Below are 27,782 nucleotides of genomic sequence, written 5' to 3'. Positions count from 1 at the left end.
TACCCATTTAAGAATGGATAGTATATCCTGGTCAAGTAACCAAAATTTCATATGTCGAATATTAATTGCCCAATAATAAAATCTAAAGTTGGGTAATGCTAAACCTCCATCTCTCTTAGCTTTCTGTAAATGTATTTTACCCAGTCTCGGGTTTTTATTTTGCCAAATAAATGAAGAAATTTTTGAGTCAACTTTATCAAAAAAAGATTTTGGAACAAAGATTGGTAATGCCTGAAATATATATAGAAATTTTGGCAAAAAAAATCTCAACTGCATTAATACGACCAATCAAAGTTAAATATAAAGGAAACCATTTAGATGAAAGTTGAATAATATGGTCAAATAAGGGTAAAAAGTTAATCTTAAATAAATCTTTGTATTTACAAGTAATTTTAATCCCAAGATATGAAAAATAATTATTAATCAATTTAAATGGAAAGTTATGATATAAGGGAAGTTGTTTATTAATCGGGAAAAGTTCACTCTTACTAAGATTTAATTTATAACCTGAAAAGAGACTAAATTGTGCTAATAACTCTAAAACAGCAGGGATGGATTTTTGAGGATTAGAAATATATAAAAGTAAGTCATCAGCATAGAGTGATATTTTATGGGACTTTAAGCCCCGAGTTATCCCAGTAATATTTGGAGATTCTCAAATGGCAATTGCAAGAGATTCTAGTGCAATATCAAATAATAAAGGACTAAGAGGACAACCCTGTCGAGTGCCTCAAAAAAGAGGGAATAAAGGTGAGTTTAGAGAGTTACAAGCCCTCTAATCTGTCCTGCCTGAACACTGCTGTAATATTTTCCCTAACAAGCAATGCTACTCCCCCACCTTTCATTCCTCTGCCTCGATCACATCTGAAACATCGGAACCCTGGAATATTAAGCTGCCAGTCCTGCCCCTCCTGTAGCCAAGTTTCACTAATTGCTATAACGTCATAATTCCACATGTCAATCCACGGCTTGTTCTGGTGCTGTGCTGTTCCATGTCCTGATGGAGAGAGACAGGCTGAGCCAAAGTCGGTCAGAAATGGCCCATCCTAGTACACACAAGGAAACAGTCAGAGAACTTGATGGTCAGTCCAAATACCCATTTAGAAGATGAGGGGTGGTTTCCCCAACTTGGGTTGAACTGTGATGTCAGAGCTCAGCATAGAGACTAAAATTATCGCATCTGAAATGCTGTCCTTGACTCATTGATGTGTTTTGTGAATCTTTTCACAGTTTAGAAATGGCAGGGAAGTTGTGAATGGGTATCTCAAACTCAACTACACATCAGTTTTCCTGTCTCTGCAGATATTTCAGGAGCGGCCAGATATTTCCTTTGTAACACCAATTATCTCTTGTTGATCCTTGGAGGTGAAGAATTATCTCATCCCTGCTGGAAATGTGCTTTGTGACTGAAGTGAACCTTTCGTTGTAACTCCGTGAAATCCAATGAAACCAGACGTGCTGAGGACACACCAGCATTTGTTCACTTGAGATCTGGTCTTCAACTGCATTGATTGTATGAGGGATTCACTACATCCTGAATTGCTGAATTGTCAGAGAACTGATAGAGAAACTGCGGGAAGAGATTCACACACCTATCCCACCTGCTCAGATTGTGGCAAGGGATTCACTGAGTCATCTGACGTACAGACACTGCAGTCAGTTCACACTGGGAGATGCCATTCACCTGCTCAGAATGTGGGAAAGGATTTCGTTGGCCATTTCAACTGAAGGTGCATCGGCGAGTTCACACGGGGGAGAGGCCGTTCACCTGCTCAGACTGTGGGAACGGATTCACTCGGTCATCTGACCTACTGGCACACCAATTAATTCACACTGGGGAGAGGCCGTTCACCTGCTCAGACTGTGGAAAGGGATTCACTTGGTTATCTCAAGTGAAGATACACCAGCGAGTTCATACTGGGGAGAGGCCATTCACTTGTACTGAATGTGGGGAGGGTTTCACTCACTCATCCCACCTACAGAGACACTGGCGAGTTCACACGGGGGAAAGGCCGTATGTCTGCTCTGAATGTGGGAAGGGATTCACTCACTCATCCCACCTACAGAGGCACCAGCAAGTTCACACAGGAGAGAGGTCGTACGTCTGCTCTGAATGTGGGAAGGGATTCATTCAAACATCTCACCTACTGGCACATCAGTTAGTTCACACTGGGAAGAGACCGTTCACCTGCTCAGACTGTGGGAAGGGATTCACTCGATCATCTGACCTACTGGCACACCAGCGAGTTCACACTGGAGAGAGGCCATTCACCTGTTCAGACTGTGGGAAGGCATTTCCACGGTCTTTCCAACTGAAGATACATCAGCGAGTTCACACTGGGGAGAGGCCGTTCACCTGCTCAGACTGTGGGAAGGGATTCACTCAGTCATCTGACCTATCGGCACACCAGCGAGTTCACACTGGGGAGAGGCCATTTACCTGCTCAGACTGTGGGAAGGGATTCTCTCGATCATCTGACCTACAGAGACACCAGCGAGTTCACACAGGAGAGAGGCCGTATGTCTGCTCTGAATGTGGGAAGGGATTCACTCGATCATCTCACCTACTGGCACATCAGTCAGTTCACACTGGGAAGAGACCATTCACCTGCTCAGACTGTGGGAAGGGATTCACTCAGTCATCTGACCTACTGGCACACCAGTCAGTTCACACTGGGGAGAGGCCATTCAACTGCTCAGACTGTGGGAAAGGATTCACTCGATCATCTGACCTACTGGCACACCAGCGAGTTCACACTGGAGAGAAGCCATTCACCTGTTCAGACTGTGGGAAGGCATTTCCACGGTCTTTCCAACTGAAGGTGCATCAGCGAGTTCACACTGGGGAGAGGCCGTTCACCTGCTCAGACTGTGGGAAGGGATTCACTCGGTCATCTGACTTACAGACACACCATTCAGTTCACACTGGGGCAAGGCCATTCGTTTGCTCAGACTGTGGGAAGGGATTCACTTACTCATCCAACCTACAGAGACACCAGCGAGTTCACACAGGAGAAAAGCCATACGTCTGCTCTGAATGTGGGAAGGGATTCACTCAGAAATCTCACCTATTGGCACATCAGTCAGTTCACACTGGGGAGAGGCCATTCACCTGCTCAGACTGTGGGAAGGGATTCTCTCGATCATCTGACCTACAGAGACACCAGCGAGTTCACAGTTGAAAGAAGGTGTTCACCAATTCAGTCTGTGGGAAGGAATTCCCTCAGTCATCTGACCTACAGGCACACCAGTCAGGTGACCTGATGAAAGGCTCTGCACCTGTCTGTGGGAAGGGTTTACTTGATAGTCCAGCCGACAGACACACCAAGTCAGTTCAGACTGGGGTGATGTCATTCACCTTTTCAGACTGTGGGAAGGGATTCACTTCATCATCTTATCTGATGGTACATCAGTAAGTTCACACTGGGTAGAGGCCACTCACCTGCTCAGGTTGAGGACAGAGATTCACTCAGTCATATGACTTGCTGGACACACGAGTCAGTTCACACTGGGGAGATCCTGTTCACTTGCGAAGGTTGTGGGAAGGGAGTCACTTCTTGATCTCAACTGAGGGTACATCAGCGAGTTCACACTGGGGAGAAAACACTCACCTGCTCGGATGTGGGAAGGGATTTACACTCAGTCATTTGAACTGAAGCTACATCAGTGAGTTCACACAGGAGAGATTTACTCAGTTAACCAACCTTGTGGCGCATTACCAAATTCACACTGGGGAAAACGTATAACCTGTGTGCTGGATATAATTCATTACAGTTGCTGAATCCAGAGGTTCAAAAGAAACTGTTGGTGTTGAACTCAGTAATTATTGCTGCTGCTCAACACACCCAGTTCTACACCCTGGCCACTGGGCATTTGAGGAGCTTCTTCTGCTTATGTTCACCTTTACTGGGATTGAAATTTAGTGTTCTGGATCTGTGACAAATAAATCAGTTCTCTTTTAAAATCTGTCTCAGGTTCCTAGTGAGTCTACAACACACCCTGTGTACCGTAGGGAGTCAATTCAGCCCTCTTGGTCCCTGCCAGTGTTCCTGTTCTACAGAAGTCCTTTTAAATCCATCCCTGCTCTTCACTTCTCTCTCTCCCTCTGGCGATGGGTTCCAAACCGTCACCAGTCTGTGGGTAAAGAGGTTTCCCCTGAAATTCCTGCATGACTTTCTGCAGACTGAAGAAGAAGATGAGCTGAGTGCAGTTATGTCTGACACGTTCTTTATCCCTCAACTCTCCGGGCTGAGGGACAATGACATTCCTGCTTATTTAACATTATGGGACATTATCACTGCTTCTTAAGGGCTGTGTGTCAGAATATACCACTATCTTCAAAAATTTAAAAGCAGACTGGAGAACCATTCTTTGGATGTGCAATGGAGCAGGGTCAGAATTCAGAGAGGGGTGAGACTGGGCAGAGTTTGGGGCTCTGTTCAGTGGAAGGAGTAAGAGCAGATGATGAGCAGGAATACAGAGAAGGGGGGCAGGGTAATGAATGGCAGAGTAGCAACATTCAGAAGCTGATTGACCCAAAAATTAAGTTGATTTTGACTGTTGACAGACACGCCATGTCTGTTGACATTGAGTATATTGTTTGTGAAAGTTTGCCGTGTTAAATTCTTAAGGAATTGCTGCTGGAACAGCTTGAACTCCGGATCATTTAGGAGGCTGAGGAGTTGATAGATCAGACTAAGGGAAGTAGTCATACCCAAGATACAGGACACAGGTAACTGTGTGACCACAGGAGTGGGAGAGGGGATAGCTAGCCGGCGCAAAGTACCTCTGTGGCTCTTTCCTCAACAACAGATATACCACTTTGTATACAGTTGGGGGCATGATTTAGCAGAAGGAAGCCACAGCAGTGAGGTCTCTGGATCCGTGACTCAGAAGGGAAGTAGAGGACAAGAGATGAGCTGTTTTGATCTGGGATTGGTTGGTTAGTGGAACAGAAGGGGTTCTGCGGACAAGAATTAGATTCCCGGATGGCATGTTGCCTCCCAGGTGCCAGGATCAGGGACATCTCAGATTGAGTCCATGGTATTTTTAAGTGGGTGGGGTGGACCTGAGGTCATGGTCCACGTTGTTACCAATGACATGGGTAGGAGGGATGACGTGGTCCTGCAAAGTAAGTTAAGGGCATTAGGTGCTAAGTTAAAGGACAGGACCTCCAGGGTTGTGATCTCAGGAGTGCTGCCCGTGCTCTGTGCTAGAGAGACAACAAGTGGGAAGATCATACAGTTTAACATGTGGCGAAGGAGTTGGTGCAGGAGGGAAGGCTTCAAATTTTTCGATCAGTGGGCTCTCTTCCATGGAAGAATTGGCCCATACAGAAGAGACAGTTTGCACCTGAACTGGAATGGGACTACTATCCTAGCAGGATTGTGCTGCACAGTGATTTGGGGGGTGGATGGGCAGGTGGGGTTAAACTACAGTTGCAGGGGTTGGGAACCAGAGTCCCAGAACAGTTAGTGGAGAGATTGTGGAGACAGATGTTAAGTCTTCAGGTAGAGTCAGAAAGCAAAAGGTTCAACGTGGTGTAAATAATGTCCTGAGCTGTGTATATTGCAGTGCAAGAAGTATTGTGGGAAAGGCAAATGAACTTAGGGCATGGACCAACACATGGAATTATGATATTGTAGCCATTAGTGAGACTTGGTTACAGGAGGGGCAGGATTGACAGCTCAATGTTCTGGAGTTCCAATGTTTCAAATATGTCAGATCAGGAAGGATCAATGGAGGAGGGATGGTATTACTAGTCAGGGAAAATGTCATGGTAATGCTCAGTCAGGCCAGACTGGTGAGCTCGTCTAGTGAGGTTTTATGGGTAGACCTGAGGAATGAGAAAGGTATGAACATGTTAAGTGGATAATATTATTGACCTCCCAACAGTCCACAGGATTTAGAGAAGCAACTGTGTGGAGAGATCACAGACCATTGCGAGAAACATACGGTTGTGATGGTACGTGATTGTAACCTGTATATTGACTGGGACTCCCAGATTGTAAAAGCACTGGATGGGAAAGAGTTCCTCAAATGTGTTCAGGAGAGTTTCCTTAATCAGTTAATAGAAGTCGCAAATGGAGTGAGTGTGCAATGCTAGGTCTATTGTGGAATGAGTCTGAGCAGGTGACAGGAGTTTGTGGAGGCGAACACTTTGCATCTCGTGATCATAATGTCATTAGTTTCAAGATAATTATGGAAAAGGATAGGTCTGATCCTCGAGTTAAGATTCTACATTGGAGATTGTATCAGATAAGATCTGGCAAATATGGATCGGGACAAGTTGTTTTCTGGCAAAAGTGTATTTAGTAGGTGGGGGGACCTTCAAAAGTGAAATTTTGAGAATACAAATTTTGTCAGAATAAAAAGCAAGGATAACAGGTTTAGGGAACCATGGTTTTTAAGAGATATTGAGGTCCTGGTTAAGAAAAGGAAAGAGGTGCATTGCAGGTACAGGCAGGCAGGTACAAATAAGGTACTCGAAGTGTGTATGAAATGCAAGAGAACATTTAAGGAGGAAATCCAAGGGCTAAAAGAAGACATGAGGTTGCTGTAGGCAGAAAGGTGAAGGTGGATCCCGAAGGGATGTCGTGCACAGTGAAGAAGACTATCAAAGCTTTCATTGGGGTCTGGACCAATTGGAAAATGGGCTGAAAATAGCTGATGGGGGAATTTAATACAGACAAAGGTGAGGTGTTGCACTTTGGGAGGACCACGCAGTGAATGGAGGGCATTGAGGAGTTAAGTAGAACAAAGGGATCCATAATCCCTTGAAAGTGGCAGAACAGGTAGATAGGGTTGTAAAGAAAGCTTTTGGCACATTGGCTTTCATGAATCAATGCAGTGTACACAGGAGTTGGGATGGTATGTTGAAATGTTATAAGATCTTGCAGAGGCCTAATTTGGAGAATTGTGTGCAGTTTTGGTCACCAACCTACTGGAAAGGTGTAAATAAGATCGAAAGTGGAGAGAACATTTTCTATAATGTTGCTGGGACTTGAGTATTTGATTTAAAGAGAAAGATTGAATAGGTTAGGACTTTATTTTCTAGAATGTAGAAGACTGGGTGAGAGAGATACAATATTATGTGGAGAATAGATCAGGAAAATGCAAACAGGCTTTTTCCGCTGATGTTGGGCGAGACTAGAATTAGAGATCAGAGGTTATGGCTGAAAGGTGAAATGTGTAAGGGGAACAGGAGGGGAACTTATTCACTCAGAGGGTGGTGAGAATGTGGAACGATTCTCCTGCTTAGAGCATGGGAAGGGATTGAATTGTTCATTTATCCTGCAGACACACTGGTGGGTTCACAGTGGGGAAAGGATGATGGACCCACTAAAATGGATTCCAACTTGCTGACCAGTCTACAGGTGTCCACCAGCAATTTGGCGACACTCCCAAATCCCACACTGTTGCCAGTCTATTCAAGAAGTCACTACTGTTCACATGGGAGTCTCTCTCTTAGATAACCTTCTAAAGATATTCATCTTCCATTCAGTCATCAAACCCTCCTTGCAGTGCCAAATGTTACAAGGAAGCAGGTTCACAGGTTTGGTAAATGAGACAGAGAACACTGATTATGAAAGAGCACATTAACCATTTATATACAGTAAAGCATTCAACCAAACATTTAAGTTGCCCTGTGTTACAGAATCTACAACACTAAACATTCAGTAACACTTCAAACTCAGCTGGTACTTCATTAAGTCTCTGCAGATTGCGCAAGTACAAAACTAAACATTCAACTGATACTTAGCTATGTATGCACTGAGCCGTCATAACTTCTGCATACGTTCCCAACGGTTCTTCAGCACTGTCACAACCTCAATTTGAAGAGTAGACCCTGGAGACAAAGGAAAGCCCATGAATCTCTTGCACATGCTATTTTTATATCCCTTATACCAGACACCGGTGCCATGGCACACAAGGCAACTAATAGGATGGAGCTGCTGTACCCTTCGACTGGTCCAATCAATGACCGGCATGGCGGAAGCAGCTTTCGGCCGGCAAGTACAATAACCCTTCACATTACAGTCTGTCATAGGGAACCTTGGTGTCCCAATACATCACATCCACCACCCTACCTTCTGCAATTCTGTCACTCTTTGAAAAAGTCCATCAGGCTCTGAAGCATGACCTGCCCCTCACAAAGACATACTGACTATAGCTAATCTGGTCTCTAGGAATCGTCTCTAATGGTTTGTCCACATTGATGCAGGCCTCACTGGTCTATAATTCCTATCATTATCCCGGTTACCCTTCTTGAACAAAGGAATAACATTTGCCATCTTCTAATCTGATGGTGCTCCTCCTGTGGCCAGTGAGGAAGCAAAGATCATCGTCAATGACAAAGCATTCTCTTCCTCACTTTCTGGAGTCAGCTGAGCTATATCCCAGCTGGCCCCAGGACTTACCTATCCTAATTTGTTCACAAGTTCCAACACTACCATTTTCTTAACCTTGATATGTTCCAGTGTATTAGCCAGTTCCACCCTGATCTTATGGTCCCTCTCACTGGTGAATTCTGAAGCAAAGTATGTAGTAAGGATATCCCCTACTGCCTCCATCAACAGGGGCATTTCCCATTTTATCCCTGATGTGTCCTCCCCTCACTCTAGTCATCATCTTGTATTTTGTATGTGTAGAACATTTTGGAATTTACCCTAATCCTACCTGCCAGGGTCTCATGTTCTCTTCTAGCACCTGTAAGTACATTCCTACGCTCCTCCTTGGCTGCTTCATTACTCAAGAGCTCTGTCTGAACTTTGGTTCCTAATTATTAAGTATGCTTACTTCTTGTTCTTGATTACCATTCTTTCTATAAGACATAGGAATAGAATTAGAATTAGGACATTTTGGCTCATCAAGTCGGCTCTGCCATTCTATCATGGCTGACTTATTATCCCCCTCAACCCCATTGCCCAGCCTTCTCCCTGTAAATTTTGACACGTTTACTAATCAAGGACTTCCCAACCTCTGCTTTGTCCATGCCCAATGACTTGGCCTGCACAGCCATCTGTGACAATGAATTCTACAGTTTCACTCCCCTCTGGCTAAAGAAATGCATCTTCATTTCTGTTCTCAAGGGACGTCCTCATATTCCGAGGCTGTATTCACTGGTTTGAGACTCCCCCACTACAAGAAACATCCTCTCTATATCCAAGCAACACACATCAAAGTTGCTGGTGAACACAGCAGGCCAGGCAGCATCTCTAGGAAGAGGTGCAGTCGACGTTTCAGGCCGAAACCCTTCGTCAGGACTAACTGAAGGAAGAGTGAGTAAGGGATTTGGAAGTTGGAGGGGGAGGGGGAGATCCAAAATGATAGGAGAAGACAGGAGGGGGAGGGATAGAGCCAAGAGCTGGACAGGTGATAGGCAAAAGGAGATACAAGAGGATCATGGGACAGGAGGTCCGGGAAGAAAGACAAGGGGGGGGGGACCCAGAGGATGGGCAAGAGGTATATTCAGAGGGACAGAGGGAGAAAAAGGAGAGTGAGAGAAAGAATGTGTGCATAAAAATAAGTAACAGATGGGGTACGAGGGGGAGGTGGGGCCTTAGCGGAAGTTAGAGAAGTCGATGTTCATACCATCAGGTTGGAGGCTACCCAGACGGACTATAAGGTGTTGTTCCTCCAACCTGAGTGTGGCTTCATCTTTACAGTAGAGGAGGCCGTGGATAGACATGTCAGAATGGGAATGGGATGTGGAATTAAAATGCGTGGCCACTGGGAGATCCTGCTTTCTCTGGCGGACAGAGCGTAGATGTTCAGCAAAGCGGTCTCCCAGTCTGCGTCGGGTCTCGCCAATATATAAAAGGCCACATTGGGAGCACCGGACGCAGTATATCACCCCAGTCGACTCACAGGTGAAGTGTTGCCTCACCTGGAAGGACAGTTTGGGGCCCTGAATGGTGGTAAGGGAGGAAGTGTAAGGGCATGTGTAGCACTTGTTCTGCTTACATGGATAAGTGCCAGGAGGGAGATCAGTGGGGAGGGATGGGGGGGACGAATGGACAAGGGAGTTGCGTAGGGAGCGATCCCTGCGGAATGCAGGGGGGGGAGGGAAAGATGTGCTTAGTGGTGGGATCCCGTTGGAGGTGGCGGAAGTTACGGAGAATAATATGTTGGACCCGGAGGCTGGTGGGGTGGTAGGTGAGGACTAGGGGAACCCTATTCCTAGTGGGGTGGCGGGAGGATGGAGTGAGAGCAGATGTACATGAAATGGGGGAGATGCGTTTAAGAGCAGAGTTGATAGTGGAGGAAGGGAAGCCCCTTTCTTTAAAAAAGGAAGACATCTCCCTCGTCCTAGAATGAAAAGCCTCATCCTGAGAGCAGATGCGGTGGAGACGGAGGAATTGCGAGAAGGGGATGGCGTTTTTGCAAGAGACAGGGTGAGAAGAGGAATAGTCCAGATATCTGTGAGAGTCAGTAGGCTTATAGTAGACATCAGTGGATAAGCTGTCTCCAGAGACAGAGACAGAAAGATCTAGAAAGGGGAGGGAGGTGTCGGAAATGGACCAGGTAAACTTGAGGGCAGGGTGAAAGTTGGAGGCAAAGTTAATAAAGTCAATGAGTTCTGCATGCGTGCAGGAAGCAGCGCCAATGCAGTCGTTGATGTAGCGAAGGAAAAGTGGGGGACAGTTGCCAGAATAGGCACGGAACATAGATTGTTCCATAAACCCAACAAAAAGGCAGGCATAGCTAGGACCCATATGGGTGCCCATAGCTACACCTTTAGTTTGGAGGAAGTGGGAGGAGCCGAAGGAGAAATTATTAAGAGTAAGGACTAATTCCGCTAGACGGAGCAGAGTGGTGGTAGAGGGGAACTGATTAGGTCTGGAATCCAAAAAGAAGCGTAGAGCTTTGAGACCTTCCTGATGGGGGATGGAAGTATATAAGGACTGGACATCCATGGTGAAAATAAAGTGGTGGGGGCCAGGGAACTTAAAATCATCGAAAAGTTTAAGAGCGTGAGAAGTGTCACGAACATAGGTCGGAAGGGATTGAACAAGGGGTGATAAAACTGTGTCGAGTTATGCAGGAACGAGTTCGGTGGGGCAGGAGCAAGCTGAGACAATAGGTCGGCCAGGACAGGCAGGTTTGTGGATCTTGGGTAGGAGGTAGAAACGGGAAGTGCGGGGTGTGGGAACTATAAGGTTGGTAGCAGTGGATGGGAGATCCCCTGAGCGGATAAAGTCGGTGATGGTGTGGGAGACAATGGCCTGGTGCTCCTTAGTGGGGTCACGATCGAGGGGTAAATAAGAGGAGGTATCCGCGAGTTGTCGCTGTGCCTCGGCAAGATAGAGATCAGTACGCCAGACTACAACAGCACCCCCCTTATCGGCTGGTTTAATAATAAGGTTAGGATTAGTGCGGAGGGAGTGGAGAGCAGAGCGTTCCGAAGGAGTGAGGTTGAAATGGGGACAAGGTGCGGTGAAGTCGAGACAGTTGATGTCCCGTCGACAGTTAGCGATAAAGAGATCCAGAGCAGGCAGAAGACCAGAGCGGGGTGTCCATGAAGAAGAGGAGGGTTGAAGACTGGAGAAGGGGTCATCGGTGGGGGTGGAAGAGTCCTTGCCGAAGAAGTAGGCTCGGAGACGGAGACGGCGGAAGAAAGGTTCCGTATCATGGCGAACACGGAACTCGCTGAGGTGTGGGCGAACGGGGACAAAGGTGAGGCCCTTACTGAGGACAGAGCGTTCTGCCTCTGACAGTTGAAGGTCGGAGGGGATGGTAAAGACCCAGCATGGATGAGAGCTGGGATCAGAGGGGGGTGGGGGAGGCTGGGGGTGTCAGTGGAGAGGGGAAGGTTGGGGTGAGAGGAAGGTGGAGCCTCTGAGGGCCCAGGAGTTGACGGTGGGATCTGAGGAAGACGGGGCTGCAGAGTAGTGGTGGGGGAAGGGGAGACGGGAGTCACAACAGCAGCACATAAAGACCCGGCCTGGAGTTCAAGGCTGGAATCTTGAGAGCTGGGATCAGAGGGGGGAGGGAGGAGGCTGAGAGTGTCAATGGAGAGGGGAGGGTTGGGGTGAGAGGAAGATGGAGCCTCTGAGGACCCAGGAGCTGACGGTGGGATCTGAAGGAGACGGGATTGCAGAGTGGTGGTGGGGGAAGGGGAGATGGGAGTCACAACAGCAGCACATAAAGACCTGGCCTGGAGTTCAAGGCTGGAGTCGCAGTGGTGGTTGCACAATCGCTGTGAAGGTGTCCATGGTTGTTGCTGGAGTCCGGGTTTTGAATATGCCCTGAGGTGTTGGAGACGGCGAGATCAGTGGCAGGGGCTGCAATCTGAAGTTCATGCCTGCTAGTTTCAGGGCCAGCAGGCTCTGGAGTCCGTAGATGTAGGATCTTGCGATCTTTGCCTAACATGACAAAGTCAAAAAAACGGCGATTGCAGGCGTGAATCCGACGGAGGATGAAATAACGGGTAGGACAATTACAGACGGTGAAGAAAGTGTCCCGAAGGTGTGGAAGGGTCTGGGATTGGGACACCAAGTACCTCCTCATGGCGGAGAGAGTCGCCTTCAGAGCTTGACGGGAGAAGTGGCGGGAGGCAGAGTCAATAAAATGTGAGTACCTGGGATCCTTAGAAGGTCCAAATTGAGAGGCTTGGAAACGAATCCTAAAGCCAACTGGAGTAAGTTGGCGACGGAGGCACGTTCCAAGAAAGGATATATGGCTGTGATAGTGAGTCTGAGTCAAAGTGTGGTCGAAAAGTAGAAGAGCCAAAGAAATTACAGATGGGGAGCAGTGAGAGATGGTTTCACTGAACTCCCGTTGAAGGGAGGATCTAAACTTCTTCGGTGTAGGCATCACCGGAAGAGGCTTCGCAGTAGTGAATTTAAACGCAAACAGGAATTCTGCAGATGCTGGAAATTCAAGCAACACACATCAAAGTTACTGGTGAACGCAGCAGGCCAGGCAGCATCTGTAGGAAGAGGTGCAGTCGACGTTTCAGGCCGAGACCCTTCTATATCCAATCTATCTAGGCCTTTGAATATTTGATATGTTTCAATGAGATCTCCATCATTCTCTTAAACTCCAGTGAGTACCAGTGCTCCTCACAAATTAAATCTTTTCATTTCTGGGATTATTCTCATAAATTTTCGTTGCACCCTCTCCAATGCCAACACATCCTTTCTTAGATAAGGGGCCCAAAACTGCAACCAATGCCCTATAAAAAAAAACCCTTTATATTCCTGTCTGGAAATTAATGCTAACATTACATTTGCCTTCCTTACTATCGACTCCACCTACATGTTAACCTTCAGGGAATACTGTACCCCTGATTTCTGAATTAGCTCCCTGTTCATAAAATAGTCTACACCTTTATTCATTCTACCAATGTGCATGCCCATACCCTTCCCAACACTGTATTCCACTTGCTACTTCTTTGCCCTTTCTCTCAATCTGTCCAAGTCCTATTGCAGACTCTTCCTTAACACTACCTGCTCCTCCACCTCTCTTTGTAACATCCGCAAACTTAGCCACAAAGCCATCAATTTTATCATTCATATGATTGACATATAACGTGTAATGTTCAATCAGGTTTGTGCGTTTGGCAAGTGACACCGAAAGCAAATAGGTACTGTATATTAATCATTTATTTACAACAGCAAAAATTCAACCAAACATTCATGTTGCTCAAGTTACAGACACTACAAAGCCGAATAATCAACATACACATGCACATTTGGCAAGCATACTTTGTTAAAAGTGCATGTACAGCATACCTTCCCAATGGTCGTGCCTTAAACAAATGAAGAAGAGAGCAAGCCCCTTCTATGTGCTGTTTTATATACCCAGGATGTTTGAAACTGGACACCAGGCAGCCATCCAAAGGAAAAAACAGCTGCAACTTCTAAACTGACCAATCACAACAGAAGCAACTTTTGACAATCAGAATAAGGCATGTCCCCAGAGGACAACATGAAAAGTCCCAACACTAACCTCTTACAGAATACCAATAGACCCAACAACCAACCAGAAAAAAAATCCTTTATACTACACTTTGCATCCTGCCAGTCAGCCAATCTTCTATCCATGCTTGGATCTTCCCTGTAATACCATGAGCTCTTATTTTAACGGTCTCACATGGAGCACCTTGTCAAAGGCCTCAAAATCCATGATCTTTTTTGTCTATCCTGTCAGTTATTTCCTCAAAGGAATCCAAAAGATTTGTCATGCAATTTTCCAGTCCTCCAGAACCATTCTGGAATACAGTGACTCTTGATAGATCACTATAATGCTTCCACAATCTCTTTAGCTAACTTCACACTAATGTTTGCTATATTACATGCACTCTGTTTTGCTTTTATGGTGTCTTTGACTTCCCTTGTCAGCCGCATTTGCCTCATCCTCCCTTTGGAAGACTTCTTTGCCATGAATCTATCCTGCACCTTCTGAATTATTCAAAGAAACTCCAGCCATTGCTGCTCTGCCATCATCCCTGCTAGTGTCCCCTTCCAATCAACTTTGGCCAGCTACTCTTCTCATTCCTCTGTAATTCCATTTACCCACACAAACTGCTGCAAACATACTGTGATTAGTGCTGCCAAAGGTTTCCTATAAGCTCCATAATCAAATCTAGTTCATTATACATCACTGAATCCAGAATTGCCTTTTCTGGAACTTAACATCAAGAGGCTCTAAAAAGCCATCTTGCAGGCATTTCACAAATTCCTCCTCTTGGGATCCAGCACCAAACAGATTTGTCCAACCTATGTGCATATTGAAACCCCTCATGACTATCGTACATGCCATTTCTACATGTCTTTTTATTTCCCGTTGTAATTTGTACCTAATACCTTGGCTACTGTTTGGAGGTCTGTATATAACTCCCATCAGGGTCTTTTTATCCATGTTCATTTCTTAATTCTACCCACAATGATTCTACATCTTCCCTTTTTTCCGAGGATTTGATTTCATTTTTAACCAACACAGCCACACCATCCCCTCTGCCTACCTGTCCATCCTTTCAATACAATGTACATCTTTGGATGCTAAGCTTCCAACTGTGATCTTCTTTCCTGTCCCTGTGCCCGTTCATTGCTGAGTGAGGGATGCATCATCTTCAATTATAGATTGATTTATTGCACACTGAGAAATTAATGTGATGGATGCATTACATTTTCTTTAAATTGGTGGAAAACAAACTGGTATGTCTCCTGAGGGTGAGAGATGGGAGAGACAGTATCAATATAAGGCTGAGACGGAAGTTCTTGTATCGAAGCATGTGGCACCTGGAATTGTGAAGATGGAGCCTCCCATCAGGCAGACGGAAGTAAATGTCTCCCATCTAGAGGAGGGAACCAATCAGGAGCTGGAGTCCAACCGAGAGTGTGGAACTCTGTGTGAGAGCCTCTGTCCCTTTAGGCCATGAGATCAAATGGGATCCTAGTGACTTCCAGAGCAGTGGGTTATGTCAGCAGATGACATCTTTTTTGCATTATATGCAGAGTTTGTCTTCTTTTGCACATTGGTCGTCAGTCTGCTTATGTATAGCTTTTCTTAAATTCTGTTGTATTTCTTTATTTTCCTGTGATACTAGCAAGGGATGAATCTCAAGGTCACATATGTTGACATATATATACTTCGATAATAAACTTACTTTGATTTTGACTTCCTACAGAATCCACCTTGCAGATGGATTCATCGACTTTGCCTGTATCTTCCACCCTGTACTTAAATTCACTTGCTCTATCTTGGACACCCCTCTCCCCTTTCTTGATCTCTGGAGACAGACTGACTACTGATATCTTTTATAAACCTTCTGACTCTCACAGTTACCTTGACTAAACCTCTTCCCACCCTGTTGCTTGTAAAAATGTTATTCCTTTTACACAGTTCCTCCATTTGTTCCCATGATGAAACTGGCACTCAACGTCAGTAAGACGGAAGAGCTGATTGTGGACTTCTGGAAGGGGAAGATGAAGGAACACATACCAATCCTCATAGAGGGATCAGAATTGGAGAGAGTGAACAGTTTCAAGTTCCTGGGCATCAAGGCTTTGAGGATCTAACCTGGCTCCAACATATTGATGCAGTTATAAAGAAGGCAAGACAGTAGCTATACTTCATTAGGAGTTTGAAGAGATTTGGTATGTCAACAAATACACTCAAAAACTTCTGACTTCTATAGATGTACCATCGGGGGCATTCTGACAGGCTGCATCACTGTCTGATATGGGTGGGGGGGGGCATGGCTACTGCACAGGACTGAAAAAGCTGCAGAGGATTGTAAATTTAGCCGTCTCCATCTTGGGTACTGGCCTACAAAGTACCCAGGACATCTTCAAGGAGCGGTGTCTCAGAAAGGCAGTGTCCATTATTAAGGACCTCCAGCACCCAGTGCATGCCCTTTTCTCACTGTTGTCATCGGGTAGGAGGTACAGAAGCCTGAAGGCACACACTCAGCGATTCAGGAACAGCTTCTTCCCCTCTACCATCCAATTTCTGAATGGGCATTGAACACTCAGACACGACCTCACTTTTTTTAATAGATAGTATTTCTGTTTTCTGCACAACTTTTAATCTATTGAATATATGTATAGATTATTTATTTATTATTATTATTATTTTTTCCTTCTATATTATCCAGTGCATCAGGACTGGAGAAAAAAAGATGAGGAGTCAGAGTCCTCCAGTCCTGATGAAGGGTCTTGGCCCAAATATCGACTGTACTGTTTTCTATAGATACTGAGTTCCTCCAGCAGTTCTTGAGAGTTGTTAAGGATAGTCAGCATGCCTTTGTGCATGGTAGGTCATGTCTAACCAATCTTATAGAGATTTGAGGAAGTTACCAGGAAAGTTGATGAAGCTAAGGCAGTGGCTGTTGTCTCCATGAGTTTTAGTAAGGCATTTGACAAGGTCCCACATGGGAGGTTGGTCAAGAAGGTTCAGTCGCTTGGCATTCAAGATGAGGTAGTAAACTGGATTAGACATTGGCTTTGTGGGAGAAGCCAGAGAGTGGTAGTAGCTGGAGGCCTGTGACTAGTGGTGTGCTGCAGGGATTGGTGCTGGGTCGACTGTTGATTGTCATCTATATCGGTAATCTGGATGATAATGTGCTCAAATGGATCAGCAAATTTGCAGATGACCCAAATATAGGGGGTGTAGTGGACAGCGAGGAAGACTATCAGAGCTTGCAGCGGGATCCAGACCACCTGGAAAAATGGCAGATGGAATTTAGTGCAGATATGTGCGATGTGTTGCACTTTGGTAGGACCAGCAAGGGTTTGCTTTACACAGTGAAGGATAGAGCACTGAGGAGTGCAGTAGAACAAAGGGATGTGGGAATACAAGTCCTTAATTCCTTGAAAGTGGTGTCACCAATAGATAGGGTCATAAAGAAAATTTTTGGCACATTGGCCATCATAAATCAATATACTGAGTCCAGAAGATGGGATGTTAGGTTGAAGTTGTATAAGATGTTGGTGAGGCCTAATTTGGTGTAGTGTGTACAGTTTTGATCACCTACCTACAGGAAAGAAGTAAATTAGGTTGAAAGAGTATAGAGAAAATTTACAAGGATGTTGCTGGGACTGGAGAACCAGAATTATAAGTAGAGATGGAATAGGTTAGGACTTTATTCCTCGGAATGTAGAAGATGGAGATGAGATTTGTGGAGGAAATCAAAATTATGAGGGGTATAGATAGGATAAATGCAACCAGTTTTTTTTCACTGAAGTTTGGTGTGATGACAACTAGAGGTCATGGGTTAAGGGTGAAAGGTGTAAGGTTTAAGGGGAACATGAGGGATAACATCGTCACTCAGAGATTTGTGAGAGTGTGGAATGAGCTTCCAGCACGTTGTGCATGGAAGCTCAATTTCAAAGTCTTAGAGAAGTTCGGATAGGTACATGAATAGTATGGGTATGGAGGGCTATGGTCCCAGTGTAGGTCCATGGGACTAGGTTTGGCATGGACTAGATGGGCCAAAGGGCCTGTTTCTGTGCTTTATGTCTCTGTGACTAATGGAGAGAGACAAACAGCCAAGTCAGATTGATGAAGGGTAGCAATGACCAGTTCTGATGCAGACAGTAAGAAAGAGAATGTGATATTGTCCAGATGCCTCAACTGTGCTCAGTTAGAAGATGAAGATTTGTTCCTCCAAATTGTGTTGAGCCTCACTGTATCACAGTGATATTGGAGGTCATGAAAAAGAGTAAAATTATCTTAGCTCAATTACTGTCTTTCACCCATTGACGTCCTTTGCGACCTTTCTACAGGGTAGAAAAGGTAAAGGATTTGTGTATGGGAATCTCAAACACAGCAGCACATCAGTTCCGCTGTGTCTATCAGCTCACCAGCACTTGAATGCCACAGATCCTTGAAGTGTGGAGGAGAAGATGCCTGAGAAGGCAGCACCCCAGTCATAGCAAGCATAATCTGAATATGTGGGCGCTTCAGTGATCTGACTTGATAAGCTGCCAGAGTTGATGGTGGTGAGATGTCATTCACTGCCTCTCACTTTTGAAGGGATTCACTAAACCACTGCAACTGCAGATACATCAGGAAGGTGACACCAGGAAGAGGCCAGTCACCTACTCTGTGATTCATCCAAGCATCCAATCTGATGAAACACTGGAGGATTCATGCTGCAGAGAGCCTGTTTATCTATTCCAAATATGGAAAGGGATTTACTAAGTTACCTGAGCTACTGAAACTGCAGCCATTTCATGTGAGAGACCATTCATCTATTCCAAGTGTGGGAAGGGTTTCATTCAGTTAACCTGTCTTGTGAGGCTTCAGCAAGTTCACAATAAGTAGAGGCCACACTTCTATCCTGAGTGAGCAGAGAGATTTACTCAGTCATCCTGCCTGCTGAAACACCAGCAACTTTACATCAGAGAGGAAGTTCATATAAACTCTATGTTAAAAATTTATCCTTCACATCTTTAGCCTCCTGAAATAATTTGTAAGTTCACAACCGAATGTTAAACATAGAAACATAGAAAACCTGCAGCACAATACAGGCCCTTCGGCCCACAAAGCTGTGCCGAACATGTCCCTACCTTAGAACTACCCATAGCCCTCTATTTCTGCTGGATAATCCTCAATCGCAACTACTCAGGCCCTTCAAGCAATTTCAGAATGTGAGATTCTGCTCATCACACCTGGGACTAAACTCTGGTCACTGAGCATTGGACGGGTTTGCATTGTTGATGTCAGCCTTAAATTAAACTGGTGTTTAATAATGTGGATCTGTGACATATAAATCAGCATTGCAGTATTTCAAATCCAATGTCTCAGATGCTTAGCATCTCTCTCACCCGCCCAACGTACAGCAGCGAGGCCACTCAGTATAGCTAGTCACTGCCTGTGTTTCTGTTCCATGTCAGTATTTTTAAATCCATCCCTGTTGTTCAGAGTAATGACACCTGGGTGTCATTATACACCAGTCATTGAAAGTGGGCATGCAGGTACAGCAGGCGGTGAAAAAGGCGAATGGTATGCTGGCATTTATAGCGAGAGGATTTGAGTACAGGAGCAGGGAGGTACTACTGCAGTTGTACAAGGCCTTGGTGAGACCACACCTGGAGTATTGTGTGCAGTTTTGGTCCCCTAATCTGAGGAAAGACATCCTTGCCATAGAGGGAGTACAAAGAAGGTTCACCAGATTGATTCCTGGGATGGCAGGACTTTCATATGAAGAAAGACTGGATGAACTGGGCTTGTACTCGTTGGAATTTAGAAGATTGAGGGGGGATCTGATTGAAACGTATAAAATCCTGAAGGGATTGGACAGGCTAGATGCAGGAAGATTGTTCCCGATGTTGGGGAAGTCCAGAAGGAGGGGCCACAGTTTGAGGATAGAGGGGAAGCCTTTTAGGACCGAGATTAGGAAAAACTTCTTCACACAGAGAGTGGTGAATCTGTGGAATTCTCTGCCACAGGAAACAGTTGAGGCCAGTTCATTGGCTATATTTAAGAGGGAATTAGATATGGCCCTTGTGGCTACGGGGGTCAGGGGGTATGGAGGGAAGGCTGGGGCGGGGTTCTGAGTTGGATGATCAGCCATGATCATAATAAATGGCGGTGCAGGCTCGAAGGGCCGAATGGCCTACTCCTGCACCTATTTTCTATGTTTCTATGTTCACCTCTCACTCTCCCTGTGATGACAGATTAGAACTGGACACCACTCAGTGGTTTTTGAATTTTCTCCAGGACTTTCTGCAGACTGCAGAAGGAGACGAGCTCACTGAGATTTGTCCCAAATATTCCTCATCCCTCAGGACTCAGGGTAAAGGGAGAATCTCATGGGTGGTAAAACCCCTTCTTTCCTTCTCTTTTCAACATTTTGCATCATTTTTACAGATTTCGAAGGCTGGGTTGTTGCATTACAACTGCTCCCTAAAGTACAAGAGCACAATTGAAGCTAAATGTTCACTGGAGCCGAGTGAGAAACCAAAGAGGGGCGAGCCCAGGTCAAGGCTTTGGGGTTCCAGAACATGTTGGAGGCTACAGGGGGGAATCAGACCAGGACGATGTGGCTCTCGATGAAAGATCAACAACATTTTGAAACTCATTGACTGAAAAATGTGTATTTCTGCAAAATGCTGGAGGAACTCAGCAGGCCAGGCAGCATCTATGGGAGAGGAATAAACAGTCAGCATTTTGGGCCGGAACCATTCACCATGCGTACTCTGTTTATTCGTCTGCTTAGATGCTGCCTGCCCTGCTGAGTTCCTCTGGCACTTTGTGTTTGCTCTATATTTCCAGCATCTGCAGAATCTCTTGTGTTTTATATCGGCCTTTCTATTATATTGACTATATACAGTACTGTGCAAAAGTCTTAGGTAAGGGTGCTGTACTTTTGCACAGAACTGTAGTTGTCAACGTGGAGCGGAAAGCGAGATCGTGAATCCGGCAGGAACAAAGCGTGTTGGGAATGGCGAGGGTGGACGCCGCAAATGGGAGAGGAGTGCCACGAGCGGGGGCGTGAGTGCAGACACACCCATTCCTGAGACACCAAGCAAGGTCATTCGGTTCGAAACAATTGGCTTATTGATCATTACAGAATGTCTCGCTGGTGCTTCCCCCTCCCTCACCCTTTTCCCAACCATGATTCCCCTCTCCCTGCCCCCTTCCCATTCTCAGTCCACAACAGACCCACATGAGAAACGGGTTTATCATCCCTCAAGTATGTAATGAAATGTGTTCCTTTATCGCGGCTGCAGTACAGCGCAATATATAAAATTACTACAGTACTGCAGAATAGCCTTAGGCGCCCTAGCCGTATATATATGCCTAAGACTTTTGCATAGTACTGTAGTTTGTGGGAATTTGCTATGTTTAAAAGTAGCCGCTGAATGCTAATAGTACGTCCTGATGATGTCTCGGCCCAGAACATTTGACTTGTATGCTGCCTAGCCTGCTAAATTCCTCCAGCATTCAGTGCGTGTTGCTTGGATTTACAGCATCTGCAGATTTTCTCTTGACTGTATTTAATAACATTGACAGTTTTAACCGGTGCTTGCAGGCACTTTTAAAAGCACCTTGTTTACACAGAAACTCCACACTTGCGAATTCGCCCAGCGATCAAATGCGCAGGCGCAAGGGTCGCCGATCGTTTCTGAAAATCACGCATGCGCTCAGTAGACAGGAGGCGCAGGGGGATTGGTAGCAGGTAGGAGCGGGGTTCCGGGGTGGTGGAAGTGGGGGACTTATCGGCTCCGGGCGGTGGGGGTTCATCAGCACTGGTGTCCACACCGAGACTGAGGAACAATCGCTGGGAGCTCCAGACATACCGTGGTCCCGCAAATCTGGGACATTCCCAGTCCTCTCTCTCTCTCTCAGGCCCACGATCTGTACCCGGGCCCCAGAAAGCTTTCTGATGATGGAACGAAATTTGCTTGCGCCATTTCTGCGGCGCATGCCCATCGCTGAGCCCGTGACTGATAGATGGGTTTCTCGTTCGTGGGAGTTTCTGGGTACCGAGGCGGCCATGGATGACATTCATCCGCTTTCCCCGCCAGTCTGTAGGGCGTTTTGGAAGCGCAGACGGAGGAAATGGGAGCAGATGTCCCAGGAACTGCTGAGCTCCATCTATCTAAATCCAAGAATTAGGAATTCGGAACAAAAATAGAGTTCCGAGTTGATCTCGGATGTTAGGCTATCTTCCAGTCAATTAAAATGTCAGTTACTGCATGGGGAAAAAAAGAACAAAATCCTTGTTCTACTTCATCTTGTTCTGGACCTTTCTCCCTGTGAGAACGTGTTTTCTACCATTCTCTTTGGGTACATAATGATATCAAACAACTTTGTCCTGGGTAATGAGTGACCTGTAGCTTTCACATCACAGAAGAGTGGTCACATCCATTGAGAAAGACCACTGCCCTCCCACTCATATTGATTGCCTTTGCCATCAGTGAGTTCATCTCCTTCAGTCGCGGAGGGGGGGGGGGTCATTGTAATTAGAAAGTGTCTAGGATCAGCCATGTAATATCATGTGCTCCTTGTAGCATAGTGGGATGTGAACAGGATTTCAAATAATATCAATGGAGAGAGACAGACTGAGCCAAGTCACAAACTGAAAATTGGCAGAAATAGCCCATTCTGATAAAGACAGAAAAACAGAATTTGATGCTATTCTGGATGCCCGATCTGTGCCTTCAGCTTGGGTTGAACCTTGTTGTAACAGTGTGATGTCAGAGCTCACCATAGAGACTAAAATTATCTCATCTGAAATGCAGTCCTTCACCAGTTGATGACCTTTGTAAATCTTTTTACAGGTGAGAAACAGCAAAGAATTTGTGTATGGGGATCTCAAACATAACAACGCTTATTTTTTTTTCTCTCTCTGTCCAGATAGTTCCTTTTAACACCAATATATCTGTTGTTGATCCTTGGAGATGAGGAATTATCTCACCCAGCTGGAAATGTGCTTTGTCTCTGAAAAAAAGTCTGTTTTAACTCAGTGAAGTCCATTGGAACTGGGGTGCTGAGAAGACACCAGCATTTGGAGATCAGGTCTTCAGCTGCATTGATTGTATGAGGGATTCACGAAATCTGACATCTGACTTGCTGAATTGTTAGAAAATTGATCACAGGGAGATAACATTCTCCTCTCAGTGTGGGAAGGGATTCACTCACTCTGCCCACCTGCAAAGACACTAGTGAGTTTACATTTGGGAGAGGCCATTCACCTGCTCTGTGTGTGGGAGGGATCTACTCAGGCGTCCATCCTGAAGATCGTCCAACAAGTTAGCTCCATAGTGAGATGATTGATCTGTTTTGTGGAAAGTGATTCATTCTGTCATCCAAGCTGAAGATACATCAGGAATTTCACACCGGTGAGAGACCGTTCACCTGCTCAGACTGTGGGAAGAGATTCAGTCACTCAGCCACTGCAGACACACCAGTGAGTTCACAAGGGAAGGAGGCCATTCAACTGTTCCGTGTATGAGAAGTGTCATCTGATCAGCAAATTCACACTTGGGAGAGGACAGGCATGACCATCTGATATCCCAGTCAGTTCAAACTGAGGAAAAGCTGTTCACCTGGTCAGACTTAGGGAAAGGATTCATTTGGTCATCTGACATACTGGAACACCAGTCAGTTCACACTGAGAAATGCCATTCACCTGCTCAGACTGTGGGAAGGGATTCACTCAGTCATCTCAACTGAAGGTACATCAGCGAGTTCACACTGGGGAGAGGCCGTTCACCTGCTCAGATTGTGGGAAGGGATTCACTCAGTTTTCCCATCTACAGACACACCAGCGTATTCACACGGGAGAGAGGCCATTCACCTGTACCGTGTGTGAGAAGGGATTCACTCAGTCATCCCAACTACTGGCACACCAGTCAGTTCACACTGGGGAGATGCCGTTTATCTGCTTAGACTGTGGGAAGGGATTTCCTCGGTCATTTCAACTGAAGGTACATCAGCGTGTTCACACTGGGGAGAGGCCATTCACCTGCTCAGACTGTGGGAAGGGATTCACTCGGTCATCCAACCTACAAACACACCAGCGAGTTCACACAGGAGAGAGGCCATTTATTTGCTCTGTGTGTGGGAAAGGATTCACTCGGTCATCCCACCTACAGACACACCAGTTAGTTCACACTGGAGAGAGGCCGTTCTCCTGCTCAGAGTGTGGGAAGGGATTTACACAGTCATCTCAACTACTGGCACATCAGTCAGTTCACACCGGGGAGAAACCATTCATCTGCTCAGACTGTGGGAAGGGATTCACTTCGTCATCTCAACTGAAGGTACATCAGAGAATTCATACTGGGAAGAGGCCGTTTACCTGCTCTGACTGTGGGAAAGGATTCACTCAGTCATCCAGCCTACAGACACACCAGTCTGTTCACACTGGGGAGAAACCATTCACCTGCTCAGACTGTGGGAAGGGATTCACACAGTCATCCCAACTGAAGGTACATCAGCGCGTTCACACTGGGGAAAGGCCGTTCATTTGTTCAGACTGTGGGAAGGGATTCACTTCATCATCTCAACTGAAGGTACATCAGCGAGTTCACACTGGGGAGAGGCCATTCACCTGCTCAGTCTGTGGGAGGGGGTTCACTCAGTCATCTCAACTACTGGCCCATCAATCAGTTCACACTGGGGAGAAACCGTTCACCTGCTCAGACTGTGGGAAAGGATTCACTCAATCATCTGACCTACTGGCACACCAGCGAGTTCACACTGGGGAGAGGCCATTCACCTGTTCGGACTGTGGGAAAGGATTCACTCACTCATCCAACCTACAGAGACACCAGTCAATTCACACTGGGGAGAAACCGTTCACCTGCTCAGACTGTGGGAAGGGATTCACGCAGTCATCTGACCTACTGGCACACCAGCGAGTTCACACTGGGGAGAGGCCATTCACCTGCTCAGACTGTGGTAAGGGATTCACTCAGTCATATCAACTGAAGGTACATCAGCGAGTTCACACTGGGGAGAGGCCATTCACCTGCTCTGAATGTGGGAAAGGATTCACCCAGTCATCCCACCTTCTGGCGCACTACCGAACTCACTCTGGGAAAAAAGTTTAAATAAGCTGCATGCCGGATATTTAACCATCACAGTTGCTGAATGCAGAGGCAAGTTTGAAAGAGACTGTTGGTGTTGAACTCTGTAATTATTGCTGCTGCTCATCACACTCAGTTCTACACCCTGGCCACTGGGCATGCGTGGAGTCTCTTCTGTTAATGTTGACCTTTAATGGGACTGGAGCTTAATATTCTGGATCTGTGACAAATAAATCAGTTTTATTTTAAACTCTGTCTCAGGTACCCAGTGTACAGTGGGGAGTCATTTCAGCCCAGCTGGATCTGCCAGTGCTTCTGTTCCACAAAAGTCCTTTTAAATCCTTCCCTGCTGTCCACCTCTCACTCTCGCTATGGTTTGGGTTCCAAACAGTCACCGCTCTGTGGGTTTCCCTTGAATTTCCTCAGGACTTTGTCGACTGAAGATGACGACGAGCTGAGTGCAGTAATGTTTGACACATTCTTCGTCCCTCAAATCTCTGGGCTGAGGAAGAAAGATTTGTAGTTAACCTCCTTATTCCCTGCTTATTTCAGTATTATATGGTCATTTTCACTGCTTCTGAAGGGGTGGGTCTCACACAGCTGAGTTCACCACTGTCCTCTGAAGTCTGAATGCAGAATGGGCAACCATCTGTTCAATGCAGCAGGGTCAGAAACCAGAGCTAAGTCAGTACAGGGTAGAGTTTGGGGCTCTGGACAGTGGTTGGGGTAAGAACGTAATGTTGAGCAGAAAACAGAGCAGTGGGCATGGCAATGAATGGCAGAGTAGCAACATTTGGAAGCTGACAGAAAAAAATTAGGTTGATTTTGACGGTTGACACACACGTAGTGCCTGTTGACAATGAGTGTATTGCTTGTCGAAGCTTGCTGTCATAGTCATAGTCATGGTCATACTTTATTGATCCCAGGAGAAATTGGTTTTCGTTACAGTTGCACCATAAATAATTAAATAGTAATAAACCATAAATAATTAATAGTAATATGTAAATTATGCCAGGAAATAAGTCCAGGACCAGCTTATTGGTTCAGGGTGGCTGACCCTCCAAGGGAGGAGTTGTAAAGTTTGATGGCCACAGGCAGGAATGACTTCCTATGATGCTCTGTGTTGCATCTCGGTGGAATGAGTATCTGGCTGAATGTACTCCTGTGCCCAACCAGTACATTATGTAATGGATGGGAGACATTGTCCAAGATGGCATGCAACTTGGACAGCATCCTCTTTTCAGACACCACTGTTGGAGAGTCCAGTTCCATCCCCACAACATCACTGGCCTTACGAATGAGTTTGTTGATTCTGTTGGTGTCTGCTGCCCCAGCACACAACAGCAAACATGATCGCACTGGCCACCAGGGACCCGTAGAACATCCTCAGCATTGTCCAACAGACGTTAAAGGACCTCAGTCTCCTCAGGAAATAGAGACGGCTCTGACCCTTCCTGTAGACAGCCTCAGTGTTCCTTGACCAGTCCAGTTTATTGTCAATTTGTATCCCCAGGTATTTATAATCCTCCACCATGTCCACATTGACTCCCTGGATGGAAACAGGTCACTGGTGCCTTAGCCCTCCTCAGGTCTACCACCAGCTCTTTAGTCTTTTTCACATTAAGCTGCAGATAATTCTGCTCACACCATGTGACAAAGTTTCCTACCATAGCACTGTACTCAGCCTCATCTCCCTTGCTGATGCATCCAACTATGGCAGAGTCATCCGAAAACGTTTGAAGATGACAAGACTCTGTGCAGTAGTTGAAGTCCGAGGTGTAAATGGTGAAGAGAAAGGGAGACAAGACAGTCCCCTGTGGAGCCCCAGTGCTGCTGATCACTCTGTCGGACACACAGTGTTGCAAGCACACATACTGTGGTCTGCCAGTCAGGTAATCAAGAATTCATGTGTTAAACTGTCTACGGAGTTCTCATAAAAATATTGACTGGATTGGTACCATTTGGCAGAGGGGAAGCAATGCTTGTAAATACTTTGAATGGCACTGTTCTTACCCAGAAATCTCTGAGCTTCAGAATTTACTCTCACTGTGAACTGAGTGCTGCAGGTGCTGAAAGTCTAAAGTTCTGTCAAAAGGCACGCATGTGTCCAGTGCAAAAAAGGCTCCGGAACATATAATGTCTCTTTTAGATAAGCAGATGCATGATTTTCTACCAATTGAAATGGGTCCGATGTCCAGAACCAGCTGATGTCCATAGCTCAGTAGACTTAGTTGAGTAGATATAATGAGAATAGTTGAGAATGGGGCCTAAAAGAAAGAACCGGGTTCAACATCCAGTGAATTAAAATGTCAGTTTGAGCTGCACGGGATATACAAACTCCTTGTGTCACTTTTCGTTCTTGAGTAAATCACTTTTGTTGAACATCATCTGGTTCTGGATCCTTCTGTCAAGTGAGGCCATTGTTTCTTCTATTCTGTCTGAGTGTATGATGATAATCAATACCTTTGTCTTGCATAATAAGTGACCTGTAGCATTCATACCACGCAAATATCAAACATTCTTAATCTCTATTGAGAAGTCTAATCACCTGTCCTTAACATTCATTGACATTGCCGTTGCTGAGTTCAACACCGTCAGTCATCTCAGGGTCACGGTGATCAGAAAGTCTCCTGGAGCAGTTGCGCAAATGCTGTGTACTCCTGGTAGGGCAGAGGGACATACCCAGAACTGTTAAACTCTAGCAATTGACAGAGACGCATGGAGCCAAATCATAGACAGATGAAGGACAGGATTGTTGCATTATGATACAGACAGGTGGACAGTAAG

At 45.8% G+C, this 27,782-nt stretch overlaps 1 protein-coding gene across 1 annotated transcript; it reads left to right on the top strand.

The window, feature by feature from the left end:
- Positions 1-1,230: 1,230 nt before the first annotated feature.
- Positions 1,231-25,245, top strand: LOC140210804 (uncharacterized). The gene is given in 4 exon segments (XM_072280076.1): positions 1,231-3,404; positions 23,276-23,371; positions 23,431-23,581; positions 23,584-25,245. Coding segments are annotated over 4 exon segments (3,414 nt in total). The 5' UTR covers positions 1,231-1,673; the 3' UTR covers positions 25,020-25,245.
- Positions 25,246-27,782: the final 2,537 nt, after the last annotated feature.

Source organism: Mobula birostris, chromosome 2 (assembly GCF_030028105.1).
Source record: "Mobula birostris isolate sMobBir1 chromosome 2, sMobBir1.hap1, whole genome shotgun sequence".
Taxonomy (NCBI): domain Eukaryota; kingdom Metazoa; phylum Chordata; class Chondrichthyes; order Myliobatiformes; family Myliobatidae; genus Mobula; species Mobula birostris.
The sequence above is the reverse complement of the archived record's forward strand: the minus strand, read 5'-3'. Positions and strand labels throughout refer to the sequence as shown.